The sequence below is a fragment of the Ornithorhynchus anatinus genome, chromosome 12, assembly GCF_004115215.2.
Source record: "Ornithorhynchus anatinus isolate Pmale09 chromosome 12, mOrnAna1.pri.v4, whole genome shotgun sequence".
NCBI classification, from domain to species: domain Eukaryota; kingdom Metazoa; phylum Chordata; class Mammalia; order Monotremata; family Ornithorhynchidae; genus Ornithorhynchus; species Ornithorhynchus anatinus.
Window position 1 is genome coordinate 20357675 of NC_041739.1, and position 19392 is coordinate 20377066.

The following is a 19392-nucleotide window of genomic DNA, read 5'->3' on the forward strand; positions in this document are numbered from 1 at the left end:
GCCATCTGCTGCTGTCTCTATGGCTCCTTCCTGAACCAGTCTGAGAGGTGAGCAGTGATTTCCCAAGAGTGCACTAAGCCCAAATGCATGAAGACACACAGTAGCAGATCCAGACTTGCTGGCCCCACAGAGATTACACAGAGCTTGGCCAGAATACGGGGAATGATTTGAGAGGGTAATAGGTGCCGAGCGTTCCTCGACCTCCCGTCATTTTGGATGCGTACTTGTGTTTCCACAATTCTGGCCCAGATCCCACTCTTGCCGTGGCAAACAGGGAGAGGCCTTGACAAGCGCTTAATGAAACTCAGGTTCTGGACTTTAAAAAAAAAAAAAAAAGACGTCATCTCTGCCTCCTTGGCTTCCTGCTTTTTAAATCAGGGCCACTTTAGATCTCATCCCCTCCCTCCCTTTGGGCTGGAGCAGGCTGAATACTCTAAAGCCCAGATCACTACTGCGTCAACAGAAAAATCCCAGGATAAAACATGACTCCCATAAATGGGAACTTTATTAAACTACATATTACTCAAAGATGTATAAATGGCCCATTAAATACATTCAGTTCATCTTACACAAATTTATATAGAAACTTATTTACATTCTGCAACACATTTAAATTATTTTTTCCAAGCTTACTACCAATAAAAGGTAATAAAATTAATCACCTGCTTACACAGATGAAAACAAAGAGGAAATACACAGGGCTGACTGAATAAAACACCACTTCATAATAAGTTTGTAAGTATAGAGAGCCCCAAAGGGTTATTTGATTTTTAAAACAACTCAAATGAGATCCTTTCTTTTGAGTGGCCTTAGAAATAAGGTCTTTGTTTTGAGATGCTCTGGTTTGGCTAGAAGCAGGCCTATGGGAAGAGCCAGATATCTTTTGGTGTGATTGGAGCCTGCTCCGGGTTTTCTTCCCTTTCTCTGAAGCTTTAGTGGTCAGTTGCCTTATGTATTTGTCAAAATGTTCACTTATTTGGCTGGTTGTGGAAGTTCACTCTGAAAGATGAGAATTTTCAATGGGCAGTTAGATACTCCTGAAGGAGAGAAACATTCATCCACCAAATGGATCTATTAGTAAATCGGCCAACACTTGGCTAAACAGATCTGCCCCGGCTGAATATAAAAATGAGGTTTCTTTAATAAAGGAGTAAAAAGGCAATTTTGCTTACAATTTTAAAAAGGTTTAAACAATACGCCCGGTTGCCCATCTAGGTTAGCTACCTCTGTTGGGTAACTAAAGGGCATTTGGTAAAGCTTGCTCAAAAACATTTCTTCCTCCTCTATACCCTCATTCCATCTTTTCTTTTCTGTAAATTCCCTTTAAAAGTAATTTTCTTAGGCCAGACATTTTTTCTTTGTTTTGGCTTCTTTCAGAATTCAAAAAGCATCACCAGACAGCGAAAGCTCAACGTACAAAAGACCACACGGTGTAAACAGTGTGTTTCCATGCTAAATAATCACACTGGTGACAAAGAAAGGAGGAAGGCCGGGAAACTGGAGGCTTTTTTCTACCCAGAGCTTTCACAAGCCATAGCAGCATTCAAATAACTTTACAGCAGATATCAGGGGGTGGGGGGAAGACTGGATGGCAAGGACTGGCCAGTGCTGACCTGAAAGCGGCTAGTCGCGCTGCTGGGGTGTGAATGATGTGCGTCGTTAAAGGCAGGGTGGCACCGCTGAATTCCATGAAGCCAGACAGGTTGGCCAGAGGCCGTCACTGGTCCGCCTTTGGCCGCTGGCCTCATGCCCGGCGGTGACTGTTACTTGTCAGGTAGCATGGGGCGGGTGGCCAGGTCCACACATCCCCCCGCCGCTCAGCCATTAACGGCCTGCACTTTTACATTGAAGATGAGGGAGTCAACAGTGAGAGCCAAGTCTCTGCCCGCAGAGCTCTTCCCTCCTTCCTCCCCACATGCGCAAACACACACACACACACACGCATACAGCACACACATGCACACGGTACACAAGCATGCTGGGAATTTGTTGAGAAAATGAAGCCAACCGTGAAATGTCCAGGTCCCACTTGAAGGTTTGCAGGCTGGCAGGTCCTGCTGAGTCCAATTGCCAGCAATGGACTCTGCAAGAGGCACACCAGACTCTTGAAGCCAGGGAATCGAAGAAGAAATCTTCATTTGAAGGGCATTTTTTTCCTGTTCCCCAGAAGGCATTTCAATGCTGACAAAGGAACCCACTAACACAGACGTTAATTTTCATACTGTATCTAAAAAAACCCAAAAAAAACCAAGCCTTCACTGTACAAAAACTGGCCAGAACCTTTTCTCTTTTTTGTTTTCACCAATGCTTTCTATTTTATACTTTCAAAATTCTTCAAGACATTTTCCTTCCTGGGACAGAGGAGCACTTAATCGCACATATTTCTGCCATCTGGGTGGGTGCTTCGGCCTGGACTCCCATCACAGTAGCATCACATACATTCAAAATTTTATTTACAGTCAGAGTGAGACCAGAACCCAACAGCCTCGTTCCTCAGAAGATGTACCTTTCAAGACAGGTGGCACCAACGTGCTGGGTTTGGTGAAATGGTATCATTTCCCCATCCCCACAAAATGGGTTCACATTCCAGGTGCCCAGGGAAGCAGGGATTGTGGAAGAGGGGCTGAGCCATCATTTCCACAGCGGGTTCAAGATTTTCCCCAGGGTGGTCCTACTTCCCTCTTTTAGTTTATGAGAGGGCTTCTCCGGTGGACCTCTGGCCCTCCCAGGACCCTCCCCTCTTGGTCCGGGGCTCTCGCTGGGCTCCGGGCCCCGCCTGGCAGCTCTGGCGCTGCTGGCTCGCCGCAGGACACCACTCTCCTTTGAGCCGGGGTCCTCGGGCCCTGTCTTGACCTTAAGCTGCCGCTGAGACGCTGCCCGCATCAGGCTCGGCGGCTTGGAAGCAGGAGGCAAATCCGATTTCAAGCGCCTGGAGGAAGAGGCGACGGTGTTCCGGGCAAAGCTTGGCGTAGGGGGAGGGACGCGGGGGGCGCTGGCCACCGGGGGGCTGGGGGCCGCTTCCTCGGGCCCCTCCGGCTCCCGGGAGTTGGAACGGCAGATCTTGGTCTCCTCGAGCTTCGGTTTGGGGAGGTTCCTGACGGGTTTCGCGCTGGGTTTCTTGAGCGAGCTCCTGCGCTGTGGCGGCTCCCTCCCTGGGCGGGTGGCTCCAGAGGCCGGGCCTCCCCTCAGCCACCTCTGCTCTTCGATGGCCACCACCATGGACCCCACCGGCCTCCTGGGCGAAGTATCCGCGGTGCCCCTCACGGAACTGCGCCGGGCCAGCCGGGCATCCGGACCACTCGAGGGGCCTTCTCGGGGGGCTCCCCGGCCCGGCCCCTCGGGCCGCTTCCAGCCACCGGACCCTCGGCTGGCCTTGGAGATGGGCACGACCTTTCGCATGCTCTCGTTCTCAGAGGAGTTGAGGGTCCTGATGGACTTGGCGACTGAGCCTTGGCCCCGGGGAGCGGTCCCTGGCTTCGGGGCACTTGCGGGCTGATCTTTCACAGAGTTTCTCTTCGGTGCTACAAGGTCTCGGCCTTTGGCGGCCCTGCACCCTCCAGTCGGGCCCCGCTTGGAGTTGGGCTCGTCCCTCCCGCTGAACAAAGCGGGCCCCTCTCCCACAGAGCTGCAGTTGGGGTCGGAGACCAGTCCGCTCCCTTTCTCCCCCTCCGGGTCACCGGACCCAGGCAGGACAGGGCCACCAGCTGCCTCATCCTCCGTCTCTCTGTCCGCAGTCTTCACGTCGTTTCCTTCCGAGCAGTCTAGGGTCAGCGAGCAGTCAGTGGTATCTGATATGTAAAACACAGGCCCGGGTTCTTTACTCTCTGAGTCACTTGTGTCCAAGGATGCGGGGGTGGTACTAGTCGGGAGTGACATGCCAGCTCCCACCCCGCGCTGATCCAGACCGCTCCCTTTCCAGTCAGCTGTATCCCGAGAGCAGGGGCTGTAGGGCCCAGAGCTGTCGTCGGCAGCGCTGAAAGACTGCAGGCTTATGTCGGCCTCCAGCGACTCCAATTCCATGGGGCTGAAGTCCTCCATGGTGACCCCGGACTGCTCTCCCGAACCCCTGGGCCCTTGGAGATCGAATCGGATCAGGCTTCCCACCAGTTCTCGCTCCTCGATTTCCACGGCCAGGGGGCAGCGGGCAGGGGCCGAAGCAGGGGCACTGCCTCCAGGACCACCCATCCTCTGCGGGTGATTAGCATTGGCCCTGTTCTGGGCCTGGTAGAGTCTAGCGCTGGTCGAGCGGGGCTCGTCCAGGTCCTGGAGGAGGCTGGGCTGCAGCGGAGGGGAGTTCCCACTGCTGCCCCCAGGTCCCGGGGCTGGGTCTAAGTGCACGTGGTTCGAATTGAGATCCCTGGTCTCCTGGGCCTCCATCCAGGTCTCCGCTGGCCAGGCTTGGCGGGCGCTGGCCCGAGGGAGGCTGTTGAATTTGTTGGGCTCCTCGCCCGTGGAGGTCTCCAGGAAAGTCAGCAGCTCCCGGTCCGCCGACGTTCCCAGGGACAGCCGGGAGCGCCGGGAGTTGGCGGGGACCCGGGAGGAGGGGCTGAGGGGCCTCTGCTGCAGGAAGGGGAGGAAGTCTTCCAGGCCTTTCTTTGTCAGCAACTCCACGTCGTTCTCACTGCTGCTCCTGCCGAACCCGCCGAGCTCGCCAGCAGCCCAGGACCGCCGCTTCCCCTCCACCTCCTTCAGTTTCTGCAGCTGGCGGAGTTCTTGTACCTCGCGTTCCCTGTTGTCCTGCGGGGAAGAAAGAGAGGGGCAGAGACATCACTGAAGGGGTCAAACACTACAGGGGCACATCTAACCACCTTTAAATGTCTTCTGACTGCAGCCTGGGCAGGGCGCAAGGCACGTTTAATAACTTTTGAGGCCACTGCTGTCACTTCTTTCCCTGCTCGCCCTCTTCCCTCCATCCCGACGATACAAAGCTTTTCCCATGCAGGCTCTCGTGGTGCTGGCAAGCAGAAGGAAAGGGAGAGTAAGCGTGGTGACAGACTCGCTGACATGGTTCCTGGTTCCCATGAGCCAACTCCCGAGTGCCAGCCAACTTCGAGCAAGACTTCACTCAGCAGGTGGCTTGCGATTCAGGCATAGGCTCCATTCCCCCAAATAAATCCACTTCTAATATTCACTTGGAGCCCCATTGGAAGGTGTGGAAGTGTCCATTCTGGGAACAGGGCAACTCTTTAGATCTGGAACACCTGGTGTCTACTATCAACGTGCCTGGGGGTGAATGCTCAAAGATGTTTACAGGTGCAAATGGCTGTCCTAGCAAATGACAAAATCTGCAGGGCCAGCAAAGGTGTTATGAAGGGAAAAGTGCTCTTCCTCCACCCTCACTTTACCCTCCCCACTGCCCTAACAATCTCCCAGCCGCACCCAAAACACTCTTAGGGGGAAAGGGGGAGGGGTCTGCTCAGTTCTTTGAATGTTTTGTTAGAGTGGTCTGACATATAAACTCAGGAACCTTATAACCCAAGGAAGCTGTAACATCAGTTTCTTTGTTCCTTAAAATAACCTTGACTATGAACCTTGACTATGGCTGGAATTTCTCTCTTTTCCTTCGGAATCTGGCCCCACAGCCACCACCACTGGACAACCCTGCCTCTTCCTCTCCCCCATCTACTCCCTCAGTCCTCCTGCAGGGCTCCTTCCCTCCCCCACTTTCTTTTGTGCCTTACTCTGGGCCCAGATGTGGCAGGGGTGGGGCCAACTTCACTGCTCCCACAAACAGCTGCACGAGGGCCATCCCGCTGCAGATGAACCACACAGGTGGCCTCATTAAAAAGAAAAGGCTGTTAGGAATCCAGCAGAGAAGCAGAGCCTTTGAAAAGACCATTGCCCCTGTGCTTCCCCAAGCCTGAGCTCACTGCTTGGATGGGGAATGTAAACATGATTAAGGGTTGGGCCCCCTTTCTGGGCTGAACTATAGGGAGGGAATCCTAGGTCTCCAGTAAGATCAGTCCAGAAGGAGATGAGCTACACGAAGCAAGCATTTCAACTGGACTAGGGAAAAAAAAAATCATTCAATCGTATTTATTGAGTGCTTACTGTGTGCAGAGTCTCAGACCATCCCTACTTCCTTGGCTTCTGGTCCACCAAAGGACTACTGTAGACCAGACTTGGCTCGGCCTCACGAGTGGGCTTCTGTGCATGCCAGTGTGGCATAGAACTCCAGCTCCCAGGGTTTCTTCACCTCTAGGGCAGGGTTTGTCCCTGGCAATAACAGTCCTGAGGACTTGAAGACAGTCCAAATGTAATGCTTATTTGTCTCTCCCGCTCCTGGTGGAGAGTCAACCAGGACCTTTCTGACCTTTCCTGCTGTTGGATGCCTCACAGTTCTGCCGCAGAAGTGAGAAGGAGATTCGTGGAAGTAGAAACAATTGGCACTTGGGATGAAAAGAAGCTGTGTGGCTAGCTGGCTTCCCATAACAGCCTAGTCTTCAGCTTGTGTTGGGAAGGTGCTCTTTGGCAGAGAGTTTCCATATTTATCAGGAGCTGGCAACCAAGGCCCCTGAGACAGGCTTCTAAAAAGGACTTTTGCTTTCACTAAAAAGTGTTTTCTGAGAGCTAGGAATGCATTAAGGGTTTTTGTTAAAGTGATGCTCAACAAAGCAATAAAAGCAGCAGAATGTTTGGTGGCCTGTAAGGATGTGAATGGGCTGGTCTGGAACAGACCCTTCCCTGCTGGACACTGGCAGGCCAAGACCTGGTTGCCTGGATTCCCTGGCCTCCAGTGCCAACTAAAACAATCATTCCTATGGCGGCGGAAATGCCAAAACTTCCCACAGCCTGAGCCAGAGGATCGATATCAACATATGGAAGTCCGTCTATAAGGAGGGAGGGAGAGAGGGAGGGTTCACTTCATTTCACATAATTTATTCAGTCTTCCTTACCTTAACGGCTTTATTGAATTTGGTACAGAAATCCCGAAATATCTGGAAACACTCATCGAGTTTCATGGTTTCTTTGTCTTCACAGAAAAAATCTATCAGGGTATGAGCCTCCTCCTGCAACACTTGCTTCCACTGCTCCAGCTCTTTCAGTTTTTTTAAAGCAAACTGCAGCAAAAACAAAGGGGCACACTTTTGGTCAATACCAGCAGATAAGATGCTGCTTAAGTGAGATATCCAACAGCTAATTAATCAGTCACTGAATAGTATTTATTGAGCACCTACTGGGTGCAGAGCACGGTCCTAATAATACACTGGCAGAGTACAATGGAATTGGTAGACATGATCCCTTCCTGCTCACTGTAGTTTACTACAATCTCAGGAGGGGAGACAGACACTAAAATTAATTACAGGCAGGAGGAAAAATAGAGTCTAAAGAGATATAGTAAGGGCTGCCAAATTGCCACCAAGGGCAAAGTGGAAATATACAGGATAATATCTATGTTGCCTTCCATTAAATTGCCACTGAAAAACACTAGTAAACACTAGAGGCACTAGGCTTCATCCAAAGACAGTCATGGCTTTGGCTTATCCTTTCCACTCCCCCAGGGCCCTTAGCAACAGAAGAAACGGGAGGATGCTGAAATACCCCATCCTCTTAACTGGGACCTGTCCAGAGTCAGGAGACTACAGAGTTGACGCTCCAGATACCTCAAGTTGACAGAAGTACTTCTGGGGCCTCTCTGGCGGCTGGATGTCAACCCTAGACTGTAAGCTCATCTCTAGACTCATTGTGGGCAGGGAATATTTCTGTTCATTGTTAACGTTCTCATATATAGTTGCTACACTATAGACTGACCCCAATTTTGGCCTGTGCCCCTTACCAATTAATTCATCATCTTTCAGGTTCTTATTTTTTCCTGATTTCCCCGAGTCCCCTGATTAACAAAGGCCTGGACCATTCAAGGCATCCGTCCTTCAGCCATTTCTACTCTTAATACCTTTAAGTGCTGCTTTTTCTTGGGGTTGGAATGGTTCAAACATCAGAGCAGACAGAAATGGAGAAAGAACCAGTGAACTTCCTTGAAGACCCCACGGAAAGTATTTAAGTATATTCTTATATATATTACTTATACTAAGTACTCTCCCAAGTGCTTAGTACAGGGCTCTGCACACAGTAAGCGCTCATAAATATGATTCACTGACTAACTCAGTGGTTGATTGACTCCCAAATCCATAAGGGGTGGGATTGGGTCAGACTGAATCTAGAGGATACGGATGGCTGGAGCTTGGGCGCCCGAAATTCTCTGGGTCCCAGAATGGCAACACCAGTGTAGATCCACCCAGGACTCAGGGTAATTATTCCCCAGGGCTGAAATTTAAGGCACTAAATATTACAGGCTTGGTGCCACCTCATAAACTTGGAAAAGGACAGAAAAATAATTCAACTCAACTAGGAGCCCAGGTAAACAGGATACGTTTCTGAGTGTGGACTCAAAGGAACAAAACTGGTATAAGATTTCAACCCCAGAAGGTGAACAAAAAAGAACTACCCAGGCTTAAGGGAAGTGATCCTCTTTACAGTTTTTATCTTCAACCTTCACTTAGGGCTTATTTCAGCCCAACTGCCTACCAAATCAAAAGTAAGAGTTTCTGAAAAAGGATCCAGTTACGCCTGCAAAGTTGATTGAGCGACAGTTTAATTCAATTACAAGTATCTGCAACAAAATCAGTTTTAATTTCCCTACTGAATTTGTGAAAGGACTATAGCCTGATCCCAATTTTGGCTTGTGCCCCTTACCAATTAATTCATCCTCTTTCAGGTTCTTATACTTTCCTAATTTCCCTCAGTCCCCTGATTAACAAAGTCCTGGACCATTCAAGGCATCCATCCTTCAGCCATTCCTACTCTTAATACCTTTAAGTGCTGCTTTTTCTTGGGGTTGGAATGGTTCAAACATTACAGGGCAACAGAGAACTTCCTTGGAAATGTTAAGAGGACTTCTTTCACATTTTAAAATGTTCTATGGGAGAGGGTTGGGTGGGTAGGGGAGTAGAGGAATGGAAGTTTAAGTATCAGAGATGAACTGGTATCTGAACATGCACAGAAAGCTGCAACGACCAACATTTTTGTATTTATTTATGTGACTAGTACGGATTCTTTTTGGTTGCACTGTCCAAATCAGCTGTCCTTTAAGAATATAAATGGAGATGGGAAAACAAAAAGTAAAAACGACGTTGTAAACCAGAACCCTGGAAGAAGCAACCTACTGAATTAGCAGCCCAGGGCATTAATGTTGCGGGGGGGAAGGGAGAGGCGAGGAGTGGTGTGTGGGTGTATGTGTGCGCACGCGCAAACTGTACCTTTATGGGGAGAAGAGAATTAATGAGAGGATAAATCTCGGCATGTTATTCTTGCAAAAGAAAAAATGGAATAGTGCCAAAAATAGAGAAAAATAGTGTTCTTGACAAGAATATACATGGAGAGCTAACTCCACCTTGTATATCTGTACTCCAGTTCCTGGTAATGATTTGACGAAGGCAAGCCAGAAACAGACAAAAAACCCAGCAGCATCAATTCCAGAACTTGCACCAAAAAAAAAAAAAATTGAGAAAGAGTGCAAATGAAGGATTGAATAGTATGAGAAAAGCCCTTGTTTATAGTTGGCACCTGTCCTAGCAAGCTTCATTTCTTGTGGTTCTCAAAGTAGAGAAACTACATTTTAGGGAGGGGAGGGAGGTGAAATATGCTTAAAGTTTTTTTGAGGCTCTAGTTTCAGTTGATGTCAACTGGTATATTAACTGTCAAGTTGGTCTCTATTACCCCAACCTATCAAGAACTGACAAAAAAACATCAGGGCCAATATTTACTGATTCAGATAAGCTAAAAATGTACCCTGTCTGAACATATTGATGGTTATACTTTGGGTTTAAATCCAGATGATCTAAGGAGGGGGTCAGGTTTTAAACTGATCTTGCCTTAGGGTAGAGGATGGCTAACTAGGTATGGAACCACCTTCATTCTTCTTCTCACACATCCAACAGAACTGATGGAGTCTTTTCCCCCAAAGCATCAACTGCAGTGGCAATTGACAGCCCTGTACCAAGCCTAATGGAAATTCAGTCCGCTGTCTGGCCAAATTGATCTCTTCCTTGGTGTAGTCCTGACTGTTAGCAAGCTATTTTATAAAGCTATCACATCTGTCTGTCCTCTCAGCACCTCGTACCGAGCTCACAATAAAGCGTTCCCCATACTGCTACTGACTGACTGACTCTCAGTGCCAATATGATCTCTGGCACACAGATACATTTCTGACATTTAGACTCATTTTCCAAAAGCACTTGAAGCAGCGTATGAATTTTATTGAAAGCTAAGAGTTATGAAAAGGTGCCACTTTTGTTTTTAACAAGAGAGATAAAAGGAGTATGTCATCCAGTGTAATTAATGAGTCATGATGAGCTGACACAAACATGTCCACTTGACTACTCTTTTGTTTATGTTATGCTGATCAACTTCTTGGACACACCCTGTTGGCCTATTGTATTCGCGTGTTGACGTGAAGGCTGCAAGATTTTACTGATTCCATTATGAGATACTCCAAAAATTTCACTTTGGGTCTTAAAACAACCAGAAGAAACAAACATGATCACACCTAGGTTACAAACTCGATGCAGAATTTCAGCCTCCAGCCAATGTTTTTGGCAGAGAGCTATAAATCCCAACAACTATGGCTTAAAAGGAAACCGCCCAGTGCAAAGAAAACTGCCAGACATAAGCATAATAATCCGACACGTGCAAGTTAAATACAAAGCAGTGATGTCATGTAAATTAGCAACGATGTTTGAGACTCTTATCTGGGTCAGTCATTCCCTAAAAATGGAAAAAAATTGACTCTTGATTTCTCGGGGTTCATGCCAATAGTACTCACTACTTAAAAGAAGGAATCTTTCCAGGATTAATGGCTGGCAAAAATAAGAACCCACAGACCAGTGATTCTAAATTACTGACTTTGGAAGTTCCATCTCTAAAAGGAAGTCTACCGCTTGTGCACAGATGTGCGTGTACACCCACACTCCCCAACTCCCCCACCCTCCCCCAGGTGCAAATTTTGCCAACTTGGGAAGTTGCTGCCATACTATGCAGTTAAAGGGACTCGTAATTTTTGGTTCCTCTACAGACCTGAATAAAGTCTTCCATCTGCTGAAACAGTTCAGGATCCCGCTGGATATTCTCCCTTAGACATCTTGTTCTGGCCGACAAGGAGTGAAGCTCTGCCTCTGTGTTATCCAGAGATAACCTAAAAGAAGAAAGGGGAGAGTGCATAATTCATGCAAGGAAAGAGCTGCCCATTATGTCAGATCTTTAGAAATCATTGTATGCCTTTGAGATATACATCAAAGGAGGTCTTCCTTGCCTGGAAACCAAAGCAGAATAGAAGAGGAGAGTTAACTGAGGAGCCAGGGCCTCCCAAGTCCTAATTCTTATATGTTTTTGAGAGAAGATGCTTTCAAAATGAGTATAACATCTCTTTGTCCAGCCCATTAGGCTCTCAGGTAGAGGGGGAAGTCGGAGCCTGGAACTGGCTTCCAGGTGTTGGCTCCTACTTCGGGATATGACTTCTTTACAATGCGGGCCTAATGAACACCAAATGGGCTCTCTGGTGGTCCCTGGGTGTGGGTGGGCAATATGGCTGAGACCAAGAATATGTCTTCCCCCCTCAGTTTATCAAACCACATTCCCACCTGAAAAGTCACGCCTCCAGGATGCATTCCCTGATGAATTACCCCCACTTTCCCAACCAGGCCACTCGGAGCCAACTCAGCAATGGGGTATGCATCTCTGTCTAGTTATCTGCATCCACTACTTAGGCTTATATTTTCTCTCTTAATTGTGATGCATTTTTTATTTGATATTTGTGAAGCACTTACTATATGCCAGGCACTGTACTAAGCGCTGGGGTAGATACAAGCTAATCAGGTTGGACACAGTCCATGTCGCACATGAGGCTCCCAGTCTTAATCCTCATTTTACAGATGAGGTAACTGAGGCACAGAAAGGTTAAGTGATTTATCCAATGTCACACAGCAGGCAAGTGGCAGGATTAAAACCCAGGATTAAAACCCAGGTGCTTCTGACTCCCAGGCCCACGTTCTACCCACTAGGCCACGATGCTTCCCACATTCATCAATTTATGTTTACTAATTTCACCATTAGTTGGTAAACTCCTTGAGGGCAGGGATTGTGCTTCCTTCCTACAGCAGGCCCTCTGCATACAGCAAACCCTCAAAATGCAATCAATCAAATTTACTGAGCTAAGCGCTTGGGAGAGTACGATATAGCAGATTCAGTAGACACGTTCCTTAACTGCAACAAGCTTACAGTCTAGGCAGTTGGTACTGATACAGCTCTGAACCATCGAGAACTGGACGGAATACCTGGGTGGCCCTGCCTGTGGACTGGTATGACTGGGATCCTGGGGGCTCGATCTAATTCTGGCAGAGTGCTGTTGGGAACTTTCTAAAACTAGCTCTGAATACACAAGCAAGATGATCAAAAAGTAGCAATCTTCAGTGCTTTAAGGCTTAAAGAATTTATTCCGTCCCTTATGAGCAAGCTCTACGATATACATATTGCGGATAATACTATCACACGACAGAGCCCAGGAGAATAGCTTCCATAATCTAAAATGGGCAGAACCGATATATATTTTTTTATTAGCAGATTGTCAGTTAGATCAAATTTAATCAGCAAGCAGTTCCCACTCATTAGAGGGTGCTCGCATAAATTTCCCTTAAAGCTTTAACCACCCATAGCTCTTAGCACTGTAGCTCAATAGCATCTACTCCAGTCAGATTTTTTGAGGATTGCCAAAAGTCTGTTGCATCACTACAGAGGTATAAATCCACGTACTTTGAACTCTTTTGTAGGTAGAATGTAATACAGTTCCTAACCCATGCTTAATAATGCTTCTCTTCATTAATGCAGATTATGTTTTGTTCTAAAATATTAAAAGTTTCAATAATAATGATGATGATGGCATTTATTATGCATTTACTACATGCCAATCACTGCACTAAGTGCTGGGATAGAAGATAAATCAGAACCGGTCTATGTCCCACATGGAGCTCCCAGTCCAATAATAACAACTGAATAACTGTGGTATTTGCTAAATGTTTACTCTGTGCCAAGCATTGTACTAAGTGGTGGGGTATATCTACGATAATCAGGTCAGGCATAGTTTCCCATCCCACATGTGGCTCACAGTCTAAGGGACAAGTATATAACCCCCTTTTTACAGAAGAGGTAACTGAAACACATTTAGATTAAATGACCCATCCAAGGTTACACAAAGCAGGCAAGTGGCAGCACAAGAACTAGAACCAGTTCCTTGGTCTTCCAGGTCTGGCTCTTTCCACTAGGTGATGTTGCATCTCCTCTAAGAGGAGAGGAGAATAAATACTTTATCCCCATTTCACAGATAAGGAAATTGACACATCAAGAAATTATCCAAAGGCACATAGCAGACAAGTGATGGAGCCAGGACTAGAACCAGGGTCTCCTGCCTCCCTGTCCCATGTTATTTCCACTAGATCATGCTGCCTCTAAAAAATGAATTAATCAAAACCCCACAGTTTATAAGATATGTATCGCCCACCTCCTGATGCAAATGGAAATGGAAAATGGAGCCTTGACAGCTAGGTGGGTGGCACCTCAAAATTCCCTTCTGAGGCCAAAAGCTTTGCAAAGTGCTTTAAAGTCCAGCAAGAAAAGTGGCAGAGGCTTTCACATTCTCACAATAAATCTTCAGCTTTTCTTTGCTTACCTGGCAGCATCCTGAACATGGTGTAATTTTTCTGAGAAGATTAGGAGAACAACATCTTTCTTTTGGGCTTCCTAAAACAAACACCCAATTTTTCTCTTTCAGTTATAGCTCATATTAAAATATTTCAGAAGAAAAACAAGTTCAAAAAAGAACCCATTTAAAAATTACTGATTAAATTTTCCTCCTTTTCTAAACAATTAAGTTACTGAGAAAATGAACTGCAACATCTTGAAATATTAGATAGTACATCCTGTCTAAACACAGATGATAATTCATGTATATTAAAGCTGTCAGGGCTTGATTGTTGAGTGGCCCCTGTGTTTCTGACAATAACTAATATTTCCTGACTGGGCACTCCCAGGCCTTCTGCTTTCGCCATTTAATGATCAAGATAGCTTCAGCTGTTACACCAGTTTGCAAGTTGAGTTTAATCACGAGGTGTTTGGGCTCTTTTCCTTGTCAAAGGGAGGAAAGGGAGTGATTACTGACTGATGAAACTTCTCACTACATGGGCAGGGACGCTTCCCAATTGCAGCAATTGAAAACATAAAACCAAAGTAGGAAGTAAATAAATCCGTCGTGATTAATGACGAGGCTTTCATTTCAATGGCTTGAAAATGAAAAATTTATAACACAAAATGGGTCATGCGAAAATACAGAGGGGGTGTCGTGCCCCAATCCCAGGTTCCTTTGACATTGTGGAGTCACTGAGGACTCTCTGCAACAGGAAGGTAAAGACTCCTAAATTGTTCAAGCCACATGAGCACTGGCCCATGAGGCTAAGGATTGGGGCAGACTTTTTTGTCTTCCTCAAACCACAGGCTGCCCTCGCTTGCTCTAACCATTCCTGAGAACATTCCGACTGGTCAAAGGATGGAGTGGGACCATGCTATCATCTGTCTAGAGTGGCTAAGACCTTTACAGTGCTGATATTTTCTTTCTGATTTCATGTCATCAGTACTCTAAAAACATTGCTTTTTAATTATAAACCTCTTCGGGGACAGACTAAATCTCCCCTCCCCCTCACAAAATAGCTTCTATGAAAGGTCATTCAGGCCCCGATTATATTGATGTTACTGACTTCCAGCTTCCCCATGGGGCTGTGGTTTTTACATACCAGAGCCACAAAGTGCAGCAGATTCATTCCAGGCTTGTTTGCTTTGGTGTCTGCTAGTTTGAGCAAAGAAGACAACTTAAAACCAACCGCATTGCCAGCATAACCTCCCTAAAGAGACAAATTGACAGAGATAGTATGCACCTTTAGCAAAGTGGAACATCAATGTTTGAAAACTGGGCATGCTGCGTTTTCATTTTGAATTGTACTTACTGCGTTCATAATATTCCCGGCCTGGAGGACTAAATGTAATATGGAATGTAACTCTTCACATGACATCAACTCTGTCAAGAGAAAAAGAAAACCATCCTTCAGAGGATTTTTAGCTGGTGGAATAGAGATTCACTCGATCCAATCACTATGGCATATTCTACACCAAATTATAAAAGGCAAAGGTGGAGCCCTAGAGTGAGCAGAAAGGTTGTGAGAGGTCAAATTTGCCATCAATGGTGACGTGCAAATCAGTTGTAAAGAATTTTCAACAGTCATTACTGCTGACCCTTGCACTTAATTTCAAAACTCTGTGTTTCACTGGCAAGAGATTCATCCAATCAAAAAGAAGGAAAATGAGGTTTATTCCAAAAAAGAAATTGTCCAAGTGATTTTTAAATAATGACTTTCCTGAGCACCTTTGCAAAATATGGTTTTGGCCCAATTTAAAACTGAGAGTTTACTGTGTGCAGAGCACTGTACTAAGCGCTCAGGAGAGTACAATAATTACAGAGTTGGCAGACATGGTCCCTGCCCATAACAAACTTGCAGTTACTTGCCATTCATAATTGCCATGAATTCGTGGGGATTATTTCAATGAAAGAGAATATACGAATAACCCCTTTCATGTTATACAACATTAATTTTAATAGGCTTATAGTGATGAAAAATCCCAAAGAACTTAAAACATGTTTAAAGAAATCCATTATTGTTTATAGACACAGATACATATAGAGTTATTTTTGCTGTAATGTACGGGTGACATCCTTGACGTACCTTGCATTAAGGAAAATTCACATTTCGTGTTATGAGTCTGACAGCATGGGATAGTAACCCAACTGACACTCATTGTGGAAAGAACATTTCCCGATCCCCAACTGCATTCTATCAAAGTAAATTCAGAAAATGGGGCTGGGTTGCCAAGAATGGCTGGGACTCCTGGGTCCATTTCCTACCTATAGCCCCATCCCCTGAGTGAGATTGAAGGGACTACTTTTATCTCACTTCCTGGCAGGAGTCCAAGTTACATGGGAGGTCAGAGAAAAGGGAAAGGGGTTGTCTCCACATAACCCCCAAATTTTAAAGACATATGTAATTTTTACTCTTATCAAAAGTGAAGAATTGCATTGCTCCAAAACCAAAATAGACCTGGACTTAAGACAGACCCTTAAAATATAGTTCAGAACAAAAAAATAATTAATCCCTCCATCCACCTTTCCTTACACTTTTGTGTCTGGTACTTGACTCTTGTCTCCACAAACCAACCTTTGGATCATCATCATCATCATCTCCTTCCCTTTTCCCCATTTTTCTTTAAGCAGAGAGCGGTAAATGAGGCCAAGCCCCTCATGCCATCTCTATGAAAAGCGAATCTGTCTCTCCACATTTAAAGAATAAGAAGGAAGTGGGAATTCTGAGCCAACGAAGTTCTGTCTGAGGCAGCAGGGATTACAGGGTTTAGAATTTGCCCTTTCCCATCTGCCATCATCCCGAGCAGTCATAAACTTAAATTATCTACTGTGGAGTTTTTATTTATTTTGAAATTCTGAATTGCTGCATATTAACCTTTGGCCTTATCTCTGGTCCTTCTCTCACTTTATGCATGGTTGAGAGAAAAGATATCTAATACCTAGTGACTTCACAGACCACAACGCTTTCTACATGCATGACAAATTTGATGACAACACCTCAAAACCCCCAAGTACCTCACACCACACTACTAAAGAGACCTCAAAAAATCTTCCTATCTCACTTTCTAGACATTATCAGCAACTGGAGATATGAGTTTCTGAATTTTCCCATTATGACTCCTCTAAATAGCAACAATCAAATGAATCTCAAAAATACATAAAAACAAAATGCAAACATGAAGACTGAATTACCCTTCGTGGCCGCTCTTAAAACTGTCATGTCTTTGTATAGAGAGGAACAAGAAGGTAAAAATTCCTTCTTTAGCACCATGGCTTCCATCCGAAGAGAATAACTGAAAAACAAATGAAATATGGTTTAGAATACAATGTCAACATTGAAGTGCTTACCAAGAATAGAATAAACCTAGTACCTCCTTACTTTGGCACCTGGATTAGGAAGTACATAAAAGAATCAGCCAGAGACAGTTTGGACACATCTCCACTAAATGCTTTTAATTTCTTTACCTAGAAAACAATCGAAAGGGGAATATAGTGAGCACAGTATACAATCAAAGTTTAATAATTGTTTAATTCTACTGTGAAATGTTTACAGAAAACATTATTTCAGTGCAAAATTGAATTTAATGCCAGCTGAACTTGAGCACAATCACACAAATTTGATTTCTGTAAATATTCTGAGACGCAAGTGGCCTACAGAGATAATGTCCAAAGGAAGGTAAAAGAGGAGAGCGGTTTGTTGGGGAGAGGGGTGAAGTAACGAGTGGAGACCTGGAGATATCTGATATCTTTCTCATGTAAACTCATTATGGGTAGGATACATATCTGCTAGTTCTGTTGTATTGTACTCTCCCAAGTGCTTAGTACAGTGCTCTGCATACTAAGCGCTCAATAAATACAACTCATGGATCTCTGTTGCCTAGCAACATATTCTGGCCCCTGGACTGCAGAGTTTTCAGGTCACACTTGAGGTCTATTTGTTTTATAAGATCCCTAGTGGAAAAAATAAAAACAAACCCCATAAACTGATAAAGCTCAGACCTCAAATGTGCTGGTAATGGGTACATGTCTACTTTCTCTTCTCAATTTAGAAAACAAATTCTCACTGAAGGTCACCCAATAAGTGCTGATAATCAAGAGCCTCTTGTCCCCTGTGCCAACTGAACTTCAGCCTTACCTGGTAGCAACTGCTAGCCAGTGTGTAATTCCTGGCCCTGTCGTGAAGGAGGATAATTAATCTGAGCAACCAAAAACGACACGGTGGTATGACAAGAACAACCCCCAATCTGTATTTGCATTGGGCTTTAGCCATTAGGCAAGTGTAAATGCTCCTGCTACTCCCTCCCTGCAGCACAGCTATTCTGGCTTGGTTTAGGGAGAAGAGAAGGAGTGTGGAACATCAGGGAGTGACTGCTGGAAGAAAGCTTACAGCTGAAAAAGGGAGGGTGCGGTGAACCGATGCCAAGAAGGCAGAACCGTCCCTAATGTAAACAAGGAGAGAAATTATTACAGTACTTCTAGGCTCTGAGGGGGGTGGTTCTGGTGCAGAAAAGTGTCAGTTTTTGCCAAATTCAGTTTCGAGGTTCTACTCTCTGATGATTCTCAGACCAGGACCTTATCTGTAATGTTAGGTAGCTGCTCAGGGTCGAAAAGAGCCTCAAGAAGATAGACATGTTCCCTGCCCACAAGGAATTTATGGTTACTTGTCATTCATAATTGCCATGAATTCTTGGGGATTATTTCGATGAAAGGGAATATAAAAATAACTCCCTTCATGTTATCCAACATCAGTTTTAATAAGTTTATAGTTCCTTGTGGGTTTCAGTAATCATGTTCTTAGCTTTAGAGACAGGCTCCCACAACCCCGTGTCCCCTCTCCCACTTGGGGTGGACCAGTGTGAATTTAAGGCCAGGAGGGGCGTTCTCCTGTGGAAGAAGGGTCATGGCTGGGTGTGAGGGGGGCGGCGGATGTCAGCACATTGTATTAATCCCTTTACTGCCCAGCTAGATAGCAGCACAGTTTGAAAAAGAAAAAAAGATAGGGGAAGGGAAGGAAAAGGGCATGCGTGCTTGGAAAGGGAAGCAAGAGCCAATTCAAATCAGTGTAAGAGTTCAGGAAGGTCTATAATTATATAATCAGAGCTGGGCCACAGGTGTTAAACTGTCCAGTTTGCCCTTGACCTCTTCCAAGCCACAAGGAAATCTGAAACACATTTTTGGAACTGCTAATTTGGGCTTTAAAAAAATTCCTCAATCTTTTACAATATTTGCTGTAATAATTTTTTTATTAGAAATAGGAACGAAAGACACTACAACAACCTCACTTCATCAATCCCCTGAAACTGGCAGAATGCAGAACATTTGCCCCTCATCCAACTCTCTAATGCTTTTCAGATCTCCAACTGCCTCGAAAATACCAGTTGTCTACACAAACCAGACTTTGCTACCAGGAAGAGGTGGTGAAGGCGCTCTAGCTAATATGTTTGAGGCTTAGAACATGAAATGTAGAATTGATAGGTTTAGTACCAACAGAACCCTAATTAGAAAAACTCAGGAAAGGGCCTGATTAAGATAACCCCCAAATTGAATCAAAACAAACAAATACTTTAGCTTTTGTCAAAAATAATCCTTTTCCATATTACTCCGATTGAGTCTAAATAACCTGAATGGCTTTTTCATGCCAATGAGTAAGAAATTATTTA

The 19392-nt window shown here is 45.3% G+C and overlaps 1 protein-coding gene across 2 annotated transcripts in view; it reads right to left on the bottom strand.

The window, feature by feature from the left end:
* Positions 1-476: 476 nt before the first annotated feature.
* The window catches only part of FHDC1 (FH2 domain containing 1), a 43438-nt gene continuing 24522 nt past the window's right edge, over positions 477-19392 (bottom strand). For both annotated transcript variants that reach the window (XM_029076976.2, XM_029076977.2), the window contains exons 5-12: positions 17112-17197; positions 16925-17025; positions 15045-15115; positions 14835-14942; positions 13718-13788; positions 11074-11191; positions 6897-7061; positions 477-4737 (exon numbers count right to left, since the gene is read on the bottom strand). In XM_029076976.2, coding sequence (XP_028932809.1) covers positions 2632-4737; positions 6897-7061; positions 11074-11191; positions 13718-13788; positions 14835-14942; positions 15045-15115; positions 16925-17025; positions 17112-17197 — 2826 coding nt within the window. In that variant the 3' untranslated portion in view covers positions 477-2631. The remainder of the gene's footprint in view (positions 4738-6896; positions 7062-11073; positions 11192-13717; positions 13789-14834; positions 14943-15044; positions 15116-16924; positions 17026-17111; positions 17198-19392) is intronic.